At 44.1% G+C, this 18,802-nt stretch overlaps 1 protein-coding gene across 2 annotated transcripts in view; it reads left to right on the forward strand.

Moving 5' to 3' along the window:
* STK26 (serine/threonine kinase 26) overlaps positions 1-18,802 on the forward strand; it is a 191,262-nt gene that overhangs the window by 62,020 nt on the left and 110,440 nt on the right. For both annotated transcript variants that reach the window (XM_085607891.1, XM_085607890.1), the window contains exon 2: positions 2,240-2,470. In XM_085607891.1, coding sequence (XP_085464017.1) covers positions 2,240-2,470 — 231 coding nt within the window. The remainder of the gene's footprint in view (positions 1-2,239; positions 2,471-18,802) is intronic.

An 18,802-nucleotide genomic window follows, 5' to 3' on the forward strand; every position in this document is an offset into this window, starting at 1 on the left:
GCACGCTTCATTGCCTGGACTTGGTGGCCTTTCCTTGTGAGGAAATGTGTTTAATTTTATGGTATGATTACCTCACCATGTAATAAACTTACAAACCTGCCTTGGGCCCAGTCAGACTCTTTTGCAAGATCTTAGTTTAACCCTGGGTAGCTGTGTGTTGTATAGAAATGTAGGTAGGTCATGTGGAATAGTATGTATGTCATGGTATTGGAATATAGAATGAAGGGAGTTCATGTTGGGGTAATGTGGAAAGTTTGGTCAGAGACGGTGGTGTAAGGATGTGCTCCGCTTTGCTCACCAGTGGGTCGTATTTAAGACACTTTAAACGCTTGTTTATTTACCACTACCTGCCTCACTTCATCATTTTACTGTGCCTTCGAGCAATCCAGCTTTACAAAGGAACTAGTGCAAAACATTTATAATCACCAAAATAATTGAATAAGAAAGACACGACGCAAAGGAAATCCGACACCAATTGATAAACAAAGATCTTGTTTTTATGACTTTCTAGACACCAAAACAAGCAAAATCCCCCAGAAGGTTCCAAAGATATGAATTTTTAAGGAAATCTTAAATCACAATTTTTCATTCAAAATTCAAACAGCATTGGCAGCTACTGCAGTTACTTGGGAAACTTTATGCTCTTTTGAAAACATTTGATAAAGTTGTGTCGGATACCCCAGACTACTTTGTGTGACCAAGCCTGGCATGGAGCAAGTCAGCGGGGCCAATAAGGCTTAGTAGGACAGTTAACTTCCAGTCGAAGCAGTCTCGAGTCCAGTTTAAGTCTTTGTGGACGAATCTTCACAGGCATCAATAGAGTGGTTGTGATGCAAGATAGTGAGAATGCTGATCCAGTTGACCGGGATCTTACAGGGCGGCACCTCTCTGTAAACTAACACTGTGGGGCATAATTGGCCACAAAAAGCGATGTCCCTCGAAGTCCAGCCAAAATCCATTTGCCACTGGTGTCCTGTCGCAGTGAAACCAGCGTGTTCTTTAAATGCGGCTAGTGTCCTTCTTGGGTGACCAAACTGCTGTTTGACACTCCTGAATCCAGCAGGCTCAGGTGCAACCTTTGAGTGTCGAAGTTCGGTCTCACGGGCTGTGATTCAGCAGTCGGTCACGAAAAAGCAATTGTGCTGCCAAGGTGGCTTCATCATTTTTTGAGGCCCTAGAGCTTTAACATGAAGCCCACTACCCACTTCTATGTTCAATTTAAATTTTGCATTAGAATCTTACACCTGCAAAGTTCCGGTGACAGCTTCTTTTCTTTTTATACTTTTCCTCTTTTGCTTTATTGTCCATGTACTTGTTGAGTCTGTCTGTTTTAATTATGGATGGTTAAGTGGGTGCACCCAAGAATAAATGAGTGTGTGAATGAATGGATGTATGAGTGTAAAATGAGTGATAGTCTATGAATGATTGCTTATTGAGTGCATAAACTCACCAGTGGCTTAAGAGGCACTTTGTTGTAAGCCAGATCTATTGGCATTGCCAGTGCTTGTTTAACATTTTGATCAAGCGGAATCAGCAACTTGTATGGTTTTGTAACCTTCAGTGCCTTCTATTTCTTTCTTTTAGAAAAAAACATGGACATTCTAACTTTCTACTACTTGTCCTATCCCTCCCAACATAAAAATAAATAAAAATAAATTATTGAAGAACGGTAGAATGGAAAATATAATTTCCTTTGGAACTGCATTTCGGGGAACCTGCAGTTTTCCAGATACCACTTAGCTTGTCAGAGAGGTCTCATTAAGGGGTCTGTTGAGGGGAGAAACACAGGTCTATTCATATATTAGAATGTCACACAAGACACTTTATGAAGCTGAAAATCTTCAGGTGCTTACCACTTTGTGAATACATAGGGCATATATCTATATTGCATGTTGAAGTTTCCACACGAATGATGGGCTACTTTGTAAATGAGTCAGTAAAACCTTTGTGCACTGAGACCTTTTTTGACAGTCACTGGTCTAATGAACATGTGGTTATTTGGCATTGCTCAAAGATCATTGGTCATTAGCATGTCCCTTCGGAGAGTGACTTCTTCCATTCAGGGAGTCTAAGCTGGGATGTTATTGCCTCTCATAATTTGATAGAATGGTTAATGAATTAATGTAATGAGTTGAAAAGCAGAGACTCGCACATTGTCTTCTCAAGGTTATTTTAGTGTAAGCAAAGCAACTTAAAAATAAAACTGGACAATACTGATATCACTTTTTTCCTTCTTTAGAACCTTCGGGCAGACCCAGAAGAATTATTTACAAAGCTCGAACGCATTGGAAAGGGATCATTTGGTGAAGTGTTCAAAGGAATTGATAACCGGACGCAGCAAGTGGTTGCCATAAAAATTATCGACCTTGAAGAAGCAGAAGATGAAATTGAGGATATACAGCAAGAAATAACGGTATTAAGCCAGTGTGACAGCCCCTATGTTACAAAGTACTATGGATCCTATTTAAAGGTAAATAGAGCACAAATGAAGCAAATACATTTTATTGCTGCTTGTATGTTGATTTGAAAACGTGATGCTTGCTTCCAAAATAAAGTTTTCTGTCCGACAGTAAATGTGCCCTGTTAGTATGTAATTCTGGGTCAGAGCCCTTTTCAAACATTAAATGCTCTATTGTGTAGTTGACATTGATTAGAGTTACTTGGGGGGCGATAACCATGTCGGTCGGTAAGCCTCCGACCGCTCATGGAAGGTTTACAGTACGACTACCCAATTATAATGTAGGTGGTCAGAGTGTCTTTCATACTGGCTTCCGACTGGCTAAAAGAGCCTGTCGCTTAGTCGCAAACCTTCCATAATCCCCTATAGACTGCGTTTCCACTGTCGTGATTTTGATGTCAGTTTCCGACCGGCTTTTCACATTGGGCTGTCCAACATGAGAAGCCTGTCAGCGCCCCCATCCCTCGGGGTCTTGGGGGAGGGGGGCTGTTAATCCCTGCACCATGTGCCTGCCATGCAGTGCAGGTATTAACAGAAGCTCTAAGCTGTGGCCGGTTTCTGACCTTAGCATAAGCTCCCATAGAGAAACGGGAGCTTGAGTCTGCACCATGTGCTGTCTCATTGTAATTGCGGTGTCAGGCCCGCCGACCGGAGGTCATTCGGTCCCGAGACCGCAGCGGTGTCGGGCAGATTTCTGTTTGCCCGACCTCCTTAATGATTCCCTTAGTTGGCAAGTCTGTTCGCATTTTAAATAGGAGTTGAATATACGAGGGTAGTCCCTTAATATGGCTGCTAATATATACAAACTCTAAAATTGAACTAACTTATTTTTTCCAGATTATTGTAAAACACTCATAGGTTAATTCCTATAACAAATGTTCACTTGGTCGGTATACAAATTTAAACCAAACCTATTGTGACAGTCGGATTTACTGATATATCTTTTGGCATTAATCCTCCAGGTCAGTTTCTGTTTGCAAATCTGCTAGAAGAGTGCTCTCTGTGCTACCTTTATTTCGGAAGATCAAATAGCTAGTTTCCTTCGCTTCCTTATTTACACAAGACCAGGAATATAATTAGGCCGGCTAGAAGCCGTACTGGAGTAGCACAACTATACGCCTACCTAATATCAATGATATATATATATATATATATATGTGCTTTATTTCGATAATTTGTATCATAAAAGCATTGTGCAGCATTTGTACAGTGCATAAAAGCGAGTGAATCGATGGAAATAATTCTTTGATATATAATTGAACTAAAGATTGTGCTTACACAGTATTTTTAGAGTTCATTTTGCACCACAAAGCATAAAAACAGTTATCTAAAAGCTGTGCATACAAGTTTCTACAAGTTCATACCATAAAATCATGCATGAATTACAAAAGGGTATTTAAAAGAAAGGATAAAAACATAGCAGTACAGCCCAACGGTGTTATATAAAGTGCCAGTGCTTTTTCATTCTGAAGAGGCTTTCTTGGGTTAAGGTGATGTCCCGGTGTGGTCTAGAATTTGATAAATAAGGGATCCCTCACGGGGCTTTTTCCTAGGCTATTCGTACATAGCTTAGATTTTAATTAACCCACAAGTAAAAGCTCTATATTCAAGTTTCAAATTATACAGAGCCACCCGGGGGTTGCCAGTGTCACCCAAAGCATACAATTAAGGCACCCCACAGAGGGCTTTATGCCTGACTATCCAAGCATGGCTTAGAAACTAAGCCACCCCACAAGAAAAAAGGACACTTGGGTCGGATTTCAGGATACGCAAAGCAGCCTGATGGTCACGGGTGCCCATGTGTCTGCAGATTGGTTTTAGCCATTTAGACCTTGCGATGTTATAGGCTGGGCAAGCAAACATGACATGGGCAACACACTCCAGCGGGGCTCCGCAGCAGGTGCAACCTTCTGTTGTATTCTTAGGTGAACACCACTTTGATATTAGTGCATGGACTGGGAGCGAGCCAAGCCTAAATTGGGTGTACAAGGCCCTATCCCGTGTGACCTGGATTGCATCCAGGTATGGCTCAAAGCTTCTGGTCTGCTTGAAATGGAGAAATTCTTCCGTTAGCCTCCCCGTGTTGGGCTATGGCTCAAGGCTTCTGGTCTGCTTGAAATGGAGAAATTCTTCCGTTGGCCTCCCCGCGTTGGGCTTGCTGAGCTCCTGGCTATCTATCCTGTCCCAGTATAAGCACTTGAGCTCTGCCTTGCTCGGGGGGGGGGGGGTTTGGGTATCCCATGATTCTTTAAGGCCCAGTAGTATCATCGTTTTACTAACAATTAACATCCATTTGACCCTATGGTTCAAATCTAGGTTTGTCACCTCCTTTAATTCTGTGGCATATTTGTTAAGCTCTGGGGTACGCCTTAGGCGTGCCCAAAAGAGCAATAAACGTATCTTAGCAATATCTCTAAATGGCCGCCTACCCATGTCATACATTAAGGGGGTGTTACGTGGGAGCATCACCTAATCCCTCAAACTTGTGCTCAGATCTACTGATATCTTCTACTTTATCAAACCCCCTTAGCTCAGCTCCTTATGTAGAGCTGAGCTGAGCTGACTGCCTTAGCATCATAGACAACGAGGGCCAGGGCAACTGGCCTGCTGTATGAGGAGCGATGTTCTTTGCTTAGTGCCCCGACCACGCGTTTGTGGTTCATGAACATTTTGGCTAACTGGGGCCTCCAGAGCATTTTGTCTGAGAGTCGGATGCCGAGATAATCAAAGGTACTGACTCTCTCCAAGGAGGTACCATTGAGTGTGAGGTTGTTCCTAAAAGATTTGTGTGGGTTGAATACCATGAGCTTTGTCTTAGATGTGTTGATGACTAAACCCCGGGAGTCACAGAAAGATTGATATCTATTCATTAGTTTTTGTAACCCAGCTGGAGTTAGAATCTGTTCATTAAAAAAAAAGAAAAATGTCACTTGGTTCTTTTTGGTGGTTCGAGACATCACCCTTTTTCTTTTGTGTTAATGACTAATCAGTATGTATGTATGTATATATGTGTTTGTGTATATATGTGTATGTGTATGTGTATATATGTGTGTGTGTGTGTATATGTATATATGTGCGTTTATGTATGTGTGTATATGTATGTATGTGTAGATGTACATTTCCACTAGTCTGGTTTAGAGAGTGGTGGTGCCAATACTTTACCATTGACTGTTTTGGGGTTAAGTATGTCTCACATTTATTTTGAATAAAGTTTTTTCTAAACTTTGCTGGAATACTGCAGGGTCATGTCTAGCAACAGCAATATGTGCGTGCCTTGTAATCATACATGGAGAATAAGCAACTCTTATTGTGGTTAAGTCTTGACTGGCTGAGACTTATAAGCACAGTGAGACTATTGTTAGTGATGTGGGGTCCTCGTTGGACATATTGCCTTATGGTTTCACAAAAGTACTGTCCCAAACCGTACTTTAAAATGCTTCTGAACTTGCTGTAATGAACTTGTTCCCAAGCATTAATATCATTTTTATTTTGATTCAGTAAAATATTTGCATGTACAGTTTTCTTAATTTGCTAAGCCTCTATGTGGGCATCCATCCATACTTTCACCGGACGCTGGTGTATTGACTAAGTTCTACATGAAGGGCAATTTTTCCAGCAGGACTGTCTAGTGTAAAGTGTTCTCCTACCCGCTTACTTGCTTTGCTATCGATTCACAAGGAAAGGAATCTAAACTGGAAATACCCATCAGAAGAAAAGTTACCATCGGTGACCTCTTCTGGTGTATAGTTATTTAACCACCACATATTCCTGCCCTCCTTCCCAGTCTGTGGAATGGAGTTTTCCAGAGTAGAAAGGTTACAAGTTATTTCATGCCACTCTGTAATTATCTATTATTTGTCAGCGACGCTATTTGTCTGAGGCCACGGAAAAGGTAAGTCCGTAAACTGCCGTCGGCATGCTGGGGTGGGGCCTTTTAGAAGGTCTTTGCCATCACATCTGGAAGAGAGATCAGAGTTGAGACGGAAGCCAAAGGCATCATCTGCTGCGTCACAATGGAGATGAGGACAGCCCTGGGAAGTAGGCTTTGATGCCGGCAGCTTGCTTCAGGCAAGAGAAGAAAAATTAAGGAAATTGCAGCTAAATACACAGACCCTTATGCCCAGCCAGCAGGAGAGACACTGTGGCATACCCTTCAGTGCTGCCGACTTTGGACCTCGGGAAACCAGTTCAAGTCTTGGCATGGTAAAACTGTGCATAAAAAAAAAAAAAAGAATGTATTACATGACTATCATTAAAACAAAGGAAATAAGGAGTGCCGATAGTCAAACCAAAGCTGGTAACAGCATGGACGAGCGGGAGCAGCAGGGAGTAAGCACAGAGAAGTCACCTCTGTTCTGCTTGCCTGAGGGGGGAGGGTATTTACAACTTGGACTGCATGAGGAGGGGGAAGGGGCTAAAGTCTATTATGTTATCGACCGCCCGCAATGGATGCCATGTGAAAGCAGATCTAATACGACAGCCTGTGCACTGCCTAGAGTGATGCTCTGCACCTAAGTGATGTGACGTCAACAGCAAGCCATCGTATCTGCCAGCTCCCTTTTCAAATGGGTTATTGCAGCAGCTTTCTGACAAAACTGCAATGCAGTCAGATCAAAAGTTCCTTAAAGGAAGGCATTCCATTCCGTGGCCCCAGGACCGCGTATCTTATTGTCTCGCATAATCCGTTCTACAGGCAAGCAGCAGAGACTTTCGCTTGAGAGAAAGCAGCCTATGCCAATCTATAGGCCAACCTGGAAACCAGCAATTGGCAAAAAGGAGGCAACAGTAGTAACAAGGAAAATCTCAAATGTTTGTACGCTGGAAACACACAGATTGAACATTAGTGCGTAGCATGAGTGAACCTACATAACGAGGGAGCAGAAACACAACTGCTGCTTAGTAGGGATAACAGGGATTAAAAACAATCTGTCGCCATTGCGGAACGGCAGGCGCTTGTTTACATCGCGCTTTCTCCAAAGAAAAGTGCATACACAGAGTAATGAGGGGGAGAGTGTCACGCCGCCATTAAAGCATCCAGTCCAGGTGGGCGTGGAAAAAGTGGACAGGGTGGTAACTAGGAGGGACTAAAAAGCCTCCGGAGCAATAATACCACGTTTAGCATAATAAGTGACGCAGAATGACGCACACCAATGGGAAACACCGGCGGAGCACAAAGTGAACTTCTGGAACCGTATTGATTCCAAGAGGCCCTAGCATGGCGATAGCAGCGCATGCGCGCTGCTGACGCCAGGCGAGACCTAAAAATATACAGGTTTGCTAGGTTTCCCTTGGTGATGGCTGAGCTAGGGCCCAAATTCCACAGCTAGGCACATTGCAAAAAAAGGGTCATTTTTCACTGGAAAAATGTGATGTGTCCATCTTGCATTTTGGGCCATTCCCTGTCAGGGGCACTAGGCCTACCCACACAAGTGATGTACCATTTTGATCAAGCATAGAACAAGTATTACTCTTTGTCTTTCTATGCATTTCTGCCTCCTAAATTTAAGACCGTCTGTAAAAAAGTCATTTTTAAAAATACCCTCTAATTCAATGCGAATATGGGTACCCACAAATTCAGAGATGCACAAATAACCACTGCTTCTAAACCCCATATCTTGTTCCCATTTCAGAAATACATAGGTTTCCTTGATACCTATTTTTAACTCTTTATATTTTACAAAATTAATTGCTTTATACCCAGTTAACATTGAAAAACCATTGCAAAGTGCAGCTCAGTAATTGACTCTGCGTTCCTCAGGTACTTGGTGAAACTACAAGCCATGTTTAACGGTATATTGCCTTAAAAAACTACCATAGTTAGAAAAAGTTACAGATGAAAATTTAGGAACAAACAGCCGCTTTCTTTTTTTAACTCCCTTTCAATATTTTTATTTCAGCTATACTTTCTTTAGGAAAGTCTTGAAGTATCAACAAAAAGGATCCCTTGCTGAATTCAGAATTTTGTCTACTTTTCAGAAATGTATAGCTTTCCGGGATCCATTATTGGTTTTACACCCATTTCTATCACTAACTAGAAGGAGGTTGAAAGCACTCAAAATAGGAAAAAAAAAGCTATGTCCCAGTAAAATGGCAAAACTGTGTAGAAAATTTTGGTTTTCTGACCAAATTCTGCCAATTCCTGAAAGCTGGAAAGAAGGTGGTTTTAGACTCCCAACCCTTACCTTGATCCTATTTGCAAGGAAAATTACAAAAACTTTCTTCTGCAGCACTCCCCCCCCCCCCCCACCCCCCCCCCTCCCAAACCTAAAATGTAGTTGTATTTTGCCTAATCTCTCGTTCCCCTCCTGGGGAATCACAAACCCTGGGTACCTTTTGGAATCCTCAGGATGTTGGAAGAAAAGGAGCACACATTTGGTGTAGGTGCCTTATGTGGACAAAATATTATGGGAGGCCTAAGCTCAAAATTGCCCGAAAACAAGGCGTGGCACAGGGGGCGGGGCTGGTAGCAAAAGGGTTAATCTTTCCAGAGGAAATATTTAGAGGGCAAATGGTTTTTGAGAATTTTTTAGCTGCATAGTTTAAGGTCTTTAGTACGGACCAGGCCATACCTTTGGAATAGCCCATACTAGACTTCGAAGACACAGATTCTTTTGATCTATAATTCCCTAATGTGATCTACCTTGAACTAAGTTATATATATATTTTGTAGAACATTGCTGTTGGAGATGCAAACGTGTTTGGTACAGAGGTGTGGCGCCGCGGTCAGGGCGACTGACGACAGAATCTGGGGATCACGGTTCGATCCCCGGCGGCAGATTAGCCCAGCACCATGTGACTCTGGGCAATAGCTTGCCTAACCTTCCCGACTGCCCCCAGCGCCTAGAGACCCTTACGGGTGATTGTTCACACGTTACAAATGTATATTATATTACAAATGTGGATTATATATCCGGGAGTGTCTGTATAAAGTAGCTGCATTTGTGTACATCTGAACTATTTACATAGTTAAATAATAGCTGCAGCATAAATATATACTTTTGTATTTGTATGTAATGGTTTATTAGCAAGTAACTGATTAAGAAAGATGTCTGCAGGTAGTGAAATTGGGTGTTCTTCTGACTTTTGTGCTGAGTAGTGTTTGATTTGTCCTTGATGGTGCCAGGCTTTGGGCCCTAACAAGAAATTTGTTACATCAATTTGCTCTTCATCTTGCAAGCCCTTAACCAGCATATGCTGGGCACTAGACCTCCCTTAATGATGGGATTTTGTTCATTTTAACCCCCTCAATGAGGGTAAGGCAGGCCACTGAGGTCGCAATCGCTCAGCCCCCAGCATACCTTGCTTGTGCAGTTTCCCCAGCAGTAGTCAAGAATATGGGAAGAGAAAGACTTTACCATGCTTGATTTGTGCCGGTGTATGATTTCTGAACACAGGCCCTTATTTATGTCAGTCTACCACATGGTGGTGATGTTAATCTGCTATTGAGCAGAGCTCCTCAACCTAGTGTTCAATATACTTTAAAAAATAATAAAACCAACAGTTGCACACCATCAGTACAGCTTCAGGTGATGTGGAATAGTACAGTATGTCGCTCTAGTATTGTATGATGGTTACTATTCAGCAGTAATGGCAGAGGGTAATGTCAACATGATGGCCTTCAAAGAAATACTTGGGGCCCTGGTGCTTCTATTTTTACAAAATAAAAACCCACAATATCTAGCAGATATTTAAAATGTTTAAGATTGGAAATATTCCAAATGAAGAAATCCCCCCAACGAAGGAGGGAAACTTTGTAAGCTATTGAATTGTCTAGTGGGCATAGCTTATATGGAGAGGGAGATAAGGCCCCCTGTAACAAGTGCGGTTAGGTAGAAAGCACAAACCGACGTGCATAAATACGTACAAGACTGAGGAGGAGTTTATGCATAGTATAAATATACCCGTTTTCCTTATAACTAATATTCTCCCTCCTCCCCTCTGTCTTAAAGTTCAATGTACTGTATGTGACTTGAACATATATTAGAACATTGGAATGTAAAGCACTCCATTGAAGACAATGGAGTGCTCCGTGCTTCTACGGGCCGGTAAAGGCCTGCAAAGCAACATTCCCATGTTTTCACAAAGGCCTCTCGGAGCTCGAGGGGATTTAAATCCCCTCTGGCTTCAAGAGGCCTTTGTTTTATTTTTTAGAACATTTGGCCACCTAGTGGCAGAATGTTTTAATAGCCTTCTACCCCTTCCTAGCTGGGCTATACCGGCTATTAAAGTCCCGCTTCCTTGTTAAAGGCCCTCGCTCTCTGCTCGGGCCTTTTAACACTGGAGCGGGCCTTTAATAGCCGGTATAGCCTGCTGTGCCGGGCTATAGGGCTATATTATGCTCCAGTAATATGTAATTGTGGCTCCATTGTAAAGGACCCTAATACCACTTGGTGAAGTAGCATTATATAAAAACATGGTAAATAAATAAATTGGTGTCCGGCATAAGGAGGCCCTTGACTCTCAAAGTAGGTTGGAGGGTGAGGCATGACAGAAACAAATGCCAAGATGTCCAATGCTGCCTCGCAGGAGTCTGTGAAGGGATTTACTGGAAAACTGTCATCAATTGCCAAGCCTATGTCAAATCCACTCAGAGAGGAGACGAAAGTGGGCCATATGAACATAGCCCAACAAGCCCTTTGGTGGTTGATGTGTCGTGGACGGTATGAGGGCAATTCAAGAAGCAGTCTTTCTGGGAATGGGGTGCCTTTGAGGATTAGGCCTTAATGAGTGAGGTTAAAAAAAATAAAAAAATAAGCCACAAACAATGGAGAAGAGGGTTGTGATTGAGCAGGGAGAAGGCTCACTTAAGGGGCAGATGTAAAAAGGTTTGGTGTATCAGGGGACACAGAGATGCATGAAAGCAGAGGACAGGAGTAGCCTGCTGCTGCCAAGCTCTAGAGGGCGATGCTAGAGATCTGGTATTTATCACTCGTGCCAAATTGGCTGTCATGCAGCAATTTGTAGTACTGGGGGCTTGGAGTTTTAACGTGTAAATGCTATGATGTATTTATTAGAATGTGATTGGTGCCAGATTCTACCGGAGTCAGATATCTTGTGGCTGTCAAGGGAGATTCACTCTGTATTGGTGCTCTTGAGTAAAGGTTGGTTATACCTGGAGTAGCCATGTTTCAGGGGTTTGGAAAATGTAAAATCTTTTCAAGATGAATATTCTGGTTTTTAGAGCGTCCATTCAAGAACACAGCAGCATCCTGAGGGCTGTGTTGGGTCGGCTGAGGGAGGCGGGCCTTACCTTGAGGAAGGACAAATGTAGGTTCCTTGTGGAAGAAATCGAATACCTTGGTCATACTCTTTCGGAGCAGGGTGTCCGACCCAAAATTGACTTGTTGGAGACTATCTGGTCTGCACCTGTTCCTTGTAATAAAGACCGTCCCACCACAGCATGCTGTGTGATCGGAGTTTTTCCTTTTGAGAAAATGCGCGGGAGGAAGACAGGTTATTGTCATGAGAAGAATGGTGGTAAGGAAGTCCTGGCTGATGGCAAGAGGGTGTGTGCTGGGGACTTGGTCAAAATAAGGCATTGGAGACGGTGCAAAGGTTTGTCTAAATTGTGGGGCCCAGTCAAAGTCAAAGCATTTGACGGCTATGTGCTTTTGGACAAGTGGAACAAACACAAAGTGGCGTACCAAAAAGGGGGAGTTGTGGACAGTAAAGTGGTGAGGCGTGATTGTGCCAAGCCGCATGTGGGTCTGAAGGGGTTCATTTTGATGAGTGATGACTATTTGACCAAAAATAGGGATTATGCAAGGGGTGAGCTTGTGGGGTGTTTTGCCCGTGCTTCCAGTGCCAATGGCCTTGTTCCTCACTATGGTGCCTGATGATTTCACTCTACCAGGCTTCGCAGACTTCCTCGGTACTTTGAGGATTACTTGCAAACAGTTTGATTTTGTTTTACACATAGTATGATTTCCTTGTGGAGGTTATGTACACCTTGTTGCAAGTCAGTTTATTTTCTCTGCCTTATGTGCTTTACTTTTGAAAGTAAAGACCTTATTGTTAATCGCCTATTTTACCTTCCTTTTCTTTTCTCATAGTGGTTTTGGTGGTTGGGTAGAATGGGGCAGGGGGAGCGTAGTACTGGGGGCTTAGAGTGTTTACCATGTAATTCTGTGATGTATTATTAGAATGTTGTTGGTGCGGGATTCTACTGGAGTCAGTTTTGCAGCGTGAATCTTTCTGGATCCGCCATCTAGTGGTTGGGTGCGGAATTGTAGTATTCTTTTTTTTAATTTTTATTTTATCGTGTTTTAGGTATCCGTCGACATACCACCATTTGGTGCCTTTTTGTGACGTTGACTCACTTAATCTGGAAGCTCCCACATTTGGTCGCTATCTTCAGATTCTTTTTTTCCGGCGTTGGGTCTGGATCGTGAGTGAAGGCGCTCCAGAACTTAGGTGAGAAGAATCCACGGAAAACAGCAGGAGAGAGACGAAAATCACCTTACAACATACCGGACTACGAGTCGGGTAACGGGGACGACAAAAAAGGAGGAAAACATCGAACTTCGACGTCCTACGCAGAATGCGCACACAGGGGGCTCCCTGGGCACGGTGATGGACAAAACACCCTTTAAATTCTGCTCCAACTGCCACCGCGAGTACGCGCAGAAGGACCAACACCCAGTTTGCAATCTCTGCCTGCCGCTCGACCATCGAAGCGAGGACTGCAATGCCTGCGCGGCATTCACACCGAAGACCCTCCGAGTAAGAGAGAGGCAAAGAAGGGCAAACTACAGCATGTAGGGGCAGGGGACACCTCCATCGCTCCGAGATTTGGGCCTCCCCAGTGGCGAAGAGAACAACATTGCCGAAGGACTGGAGGACGCCACAGTCGTCTAGGTCAAAAAGAAAACGCCAAAGGATGTAAGTCGTCCAACCCCAGGCACTCCACTGATACTCGAAAGAGTGAGTCCAAGTCCTCCAAAGGAGCATTGCCATCGAAACACTCGACGTTCGCAACTGCATCCAACGACAAACAGCCCATCAGTTCCTTTGACACGGACTCCCAGATGGCGAAAAGATAAGGCAAAGACATCGAAGAGCGGTCACGAAAGTCTTCGAAAATGAAGGGTTGAAAGCGGCTACAACTTCGACGTCCACAAATGCGAAGAGAAAGGCGAAACTCTCGACGCTGACCACGCGTCCGAGATGGAGAAGAAGAAAAGGCTTGAGGCCGAAATGGCGAGCATCTTGCAACACAAGAGGGACTTTAATGAGAAGATGAGGCAGTTCACTATTCCACCGAAGCCCATGGCCAAAGCCCAAAGGTGCGTTGAGGACCTTCAACCACTGTCGACACCAGAACCAGTCGAGGAACAGGAGGAAGACCTGTATTACGGCGATGCCGAAGGTGAGGAAGACTAACACACTTACCAAGGCTTGACATCCTCGGAGGCGCAAGACTTGCATTGGCAGGATCTCGACGCCGAATCCCCCCAGAAGAGGCAGTAGAATCCCATCCTTCGATTCCTTTGACGACATAGGAATCTATAACCAGGTCATAAAGAAAGCTGCAGACACGTATGGAGTACAGCTAGAGGAGGAGAAACCTCAATCTCTGTTGTTACCATCCCAGAAAAGAAGCCAGTTCCTACCCATGCTCCCAAGTGTGCTGGACCAGGGGAAGGAGGCTTTCAAGGAACCTGCTATGTGTAAAGCAGTAACTCCAAGGACTGAAAAGAAATACAAGCCCTCATCTAAGGACCCTATGTATATTAAGGGATCAGTACCAGCAGATTCAATCATAACATCCACGGCTAGGAAAAGGGCCAATATATCCACAAATACAGGACCACCCCCAGACCAGACAAAGAGAGCAGGAGAATGGACCTAATGGGGAGGAAAATGGAAAGGAGTGTGGCGATCCAATGGCGCATCGCCAATTCTAATGCACTCATCAACAGGCACGCATACCAGCACTGGGAGGAAGTGGGCAAACTCCTAAAACATCTGCCAGAGCGAGCCACCTGGTAGAGGAAGGAAAGAACATGGCTAATACATGTCTGAAGTCGGTCCTGGATGCAGCGGAGACATCCAGCAGGCAGATGATGCTGGGGGTAACCGAGAAGGCATGCCTGGCTAAGAATTTCAGGCTTCAAGACAGAAGTGCAAAACAACATCCTTAACACACCCTTCAACGGAGAACAGCTTTTCGGTGCTCCAGTTTACGAAAAACTCAATCCGCTCAAGAAGGACAATGAGACAGTTGGGTCCATGGGGCACTGCAGTTCAGAGGAATGAGAAGAGGAACACTTTCAAGAAGACCAGCAGGTAGGGGGAGCCACCAACCTGTTGCACCACACCAAACCTTCCAACAGGGTTATCAAGGAGGTAGCCAGGGTCAACAGCAGGGATAGCAGCAGCAGCAGCAAAACTAGCAGTACCAGCCCGAGGACAATCCTTTCGAGGGCGCACAAGAGGAAGAGGAAACTGACGAGAAGGGAACCCACATCCAAGGGACTTTGCGGTAAGACCAACGCGCACCCAGTCAACATCTCTAGGGTTGCAGCAAAGGATAAGACAAAAACAATAACTAATTCAAAACGAACAGTTCTTCCATCATATAACACCAGTAGGAGGCAGGATAAAACACTTCTTCCAGGAGTGGAGGAAGATCATATCAGAAAAATCGATACTAAACCTCATACAATACGGTTACTGTATGGAGCTAGAAAAACAGCCTCCAAACAAGAGACCAAACAGCAGAGTACACTCAGCAAAGGAGCGTTCTTATTTGCTACAAGAAGCACAGGAACTTCTAAACAAACAGGCCATAGAAATAGTACCATACAAGGAACGGAACAAGGGTGTCTACTTCACCTTCTTCCTCATACCAAAGTTGGACGAAACCGTACAACCAATTCTGGATCCAAGGTTCTTAAACAAGTTCATAAAAACTCAGATTCAAAATGACTTCTCTTCAAGAAGTAATACCCCAGATACAGGAAGGGGATTACATGGCAACTGTCGACTTAACAGACGCGTACTTACACATCCCCATCAACAACAAACACAAACATCTGCTAAAATTTATGATCAACAAGACTCACTACCAGTTCACAGTGCTGGCATTCGGACTCAAATCCGCACCAAGGGTTTTCACAAAATGCCTTGCAGCAGTAGCAGCTCACTTAAGGAGGCAAGGAATACATGTATACCCATCCCTCGACGACTGGCTGGTAAAAGCAAGCTCATACAACCAATGCAAGAGGCACATGCAAGAGGTCATACAAACACTAGTCCAACTAGGTTTTTCAATCCATTGGGGAAAATCATCAATAGAACAAGTGACGATATTCTTAGGGGCAGAGATCAACACCACACAGGGCAAGGTGTTTCCGAGCACGAAAAAAACATTGGCAATATTGAAGGAGACACGTCTTTACCACAAGGGGCAAGCTCCGACAGTGAGGACAGTAGGCAAATTGAGGGGAATGATGGCGTGATGCATACATTTGGTCCCAAATATCCGCCTCCACATAAGACTATTCCAAGAATGGATCCAACAACAATGGTCACAGGCAACAGGGAGTTGGGAAGATCTAGTGGTTCACGCAAGCAGTACATCAAGAAATAGCGTGGTGGAACAAAAGAACATTACACAAGGGAAACCATTCAAACAACCAACTCCTACAGTGACCATCACAACAGATGCCTCCCAGCTGGGGTGGGGAGCACACACATACACCCTCAAAGTAAGAGGATTGTGGTCTCAACAGGGTGCTATAAACCACATCAACTACCTAGAGCTGAAGACAGTGTTCCTAGCCTTAATAGCCTTTCAGAAACGGACACAGGGTACTAATCCTAACAGACAACACAACCACCATGTTCTACATCAACAAACATGGAGGAACACAATCAGTGACCCTATCAGTGCTAGCACAGGAGATATGGAGATGGGCAATTCCAAGGCGAATAGACTTGGAATTACAATGGACAATGTGGAAGCAGACAGGCTAAGCAGACAGACGTCAGCATCCCACGAATGGAAAATCAGTTAACAAGAAATCCAGAAAATATTCGACAAATGGGGAACTCCGCAAATAGACTTATTTGCAACACACCAAAATGCCAAAACTTTGCATCTAGACAGCCGTGCAAATGGTCCCTAAGGAATGCGCTATAGATAAGCTGGTCAGGGACATTTTCCTTCGCTTTCCCACCAATACCACTGCTACACAGGGTACTAAACAAATGCAGAATCAGCAACATGTCGCTAATACAGTGGCACAGTGGGCCAGCCAAACCTGGCTCTCACAGATAAAGGAGATGGCACAAGCACCTGCACACCGGTTCCCCACAAGAAAGGACCTGTTAACGATGCAAAGCAGAAGGGTGCTACACCCAGAGCCAGAGAGCCTCAGCCTAGTAGTATGGCTCCTGAAGACTTAGAGTTTGCACACCTCAAACTACCAGCAAGCACAATGGCGGTGCTAAGAGAGGCAAGGAGGCCTACCACAAGGAATTGCTACGTAGCAAAGTGGAAAAGAATCTCCGAATGGTGCATTAAGGAGAAACTACAGAGGAGGATTACCAAGGAATCAACAGTACTGAAGTACTTGACACATCTACTACAAAATAAACTAAGCTACACATCACTAAGAGTGCACTTAGTGGCAATAGTAGCTTACACAAGAGGAGAAACGGGGAAGAGTTTCTTTACGTCCCTAGCAGTAAAGAGGTTTCTAGAAGGGGCAGAAAAGGATCGCACCACCAAACAGAATGCCACCTCCAGCATGGAACCTCAATTTAGTGCCGACTCAATTGATGAAGACACCATTTGAGCCTATTCATAAAGCAACACTGCATATGCTTACGCTAAAGACTGCCTTCCTAGTGGCTATCCCATCACTACGAAGAGTAAGCGAATTACAAGCGCTAACACTGCAAGAGGCCTACCTACAAATACACAATGGCAGGATCGTAATGAGGACTGACCCACATCTCATGCCACATAAACCAGACAATACAAATAAGTTTTTTCCAAAAAACCAAGCACAGAAAAGGCGTTACATACATTGGACGCCAGGAGGGCAGTAATGCACTATATAGAAAGAACAAAAGAATGCAGGAAGACAAAGCAATTCTTTGTCTTTTACCAGCAGTTTTCTGGGATGACCAGTTACGAAAAATACCATTGCACGATGGATTGCACAACCCATACAATTCTGCCACAAACAGGCAGGGCAGGAATTACAAGGAGCAACACATGTTAACTCAACCAGGAAGAAAGGAGCAACAATTGCGTTTCTGGCAAATACGCCTATTCAAGACATTTGCCAAGCAGCAACATGGTCCTCAGTTCACATGTTCACTAAGCACTACTGTGTAGATATTCAGATGAACAAGGAAGCACAGGTGGGACAGAAGGTCTTACAACACATATTCAGTAACCACCGCTCATCTTCCACCCAGCCAACACAAACCCAGCAAACCGCTACAAAGTTATGCACAGCATAGTGAATCCAGAAAGATTCAAGCTGCAAAACGTATAGTTTCTTACCTGTCTGTGTAGTTTTGCAGTTTGAAGACTTTCGGAATTCACGGGCGATCCCACCCTCCTCCGTCAGAAAGATGAGACAGGAGGAAGATTATTAAAGGAAAAGAACCAATGAAGAAAAAAAAAAATCCGAAGATGGCGACCAAAGGTGGGAGCTTCCGGAGGAAGCACGTCGACGTCAGAGGCACCAAATGGTGCTATGTCGACGCCCACCTGGGCCACAAAAAAAAAAAAAGAAAAAATGCAACCATTCCGGATCTAACAACTAGATGACGGAATAATGCACAGCATAGTGAATCCAGAAAGTCTTCAAGCTGCAAAACTACACCGACCGGTAAGAAACTATACGTTATCTTGTGGCTGGTGAGTAAGATTCACGCGATGTCTTGGTGTTCTTGAATAAAGGTTGGTTATACCTTTAGTAGCTATGTGGAGCTGTCACTTCAACACAATCGCACAGAGCCAGATACATCTGGCAAGAATGTGTTCAAGAAATAGTAGTAAGAAAACCTATCGAGCTTGCTGGGTATCGCAGTCATGTCTACAGTAGCTAGCTCTCAGAAGCTTCAGAGGGACAGTCTGGGAGAAAAGAACTTTGCTGATTTCAGCCAGGTTTGCGTGTGGTTTGCTCTGCAGCGGACAGAGAACGTCATTTGTGAAATAACTGGGGTAGTAGGTGGATAAGCTCCGCACAGAGGTCGGAGTGGTGGTGTCAGTCAAGAGGGGGCAGTAAAACAGAGGCCAACATGAAAATTGGCATAGTGCGGGAGGTGCAAGATGCGTGAGTAATTGGCCAGTGGTAAGGGATACCATGAAGACTTGGG

This window comes from Triturus cristatus, chromosome 5_2 (genome assembly GCF_964204655.1).
Source record: "Triturus cristatus chromosome 5_2, aTriCri1.1, whole genome shotgun sequence".
In the NCBI taxonomy this organism is placed as follows: Eukaryota; Metazoa; Chordata; class Amphibia; order Caudata; family Salamandridae; genus Triturus; species Triturus cristatus.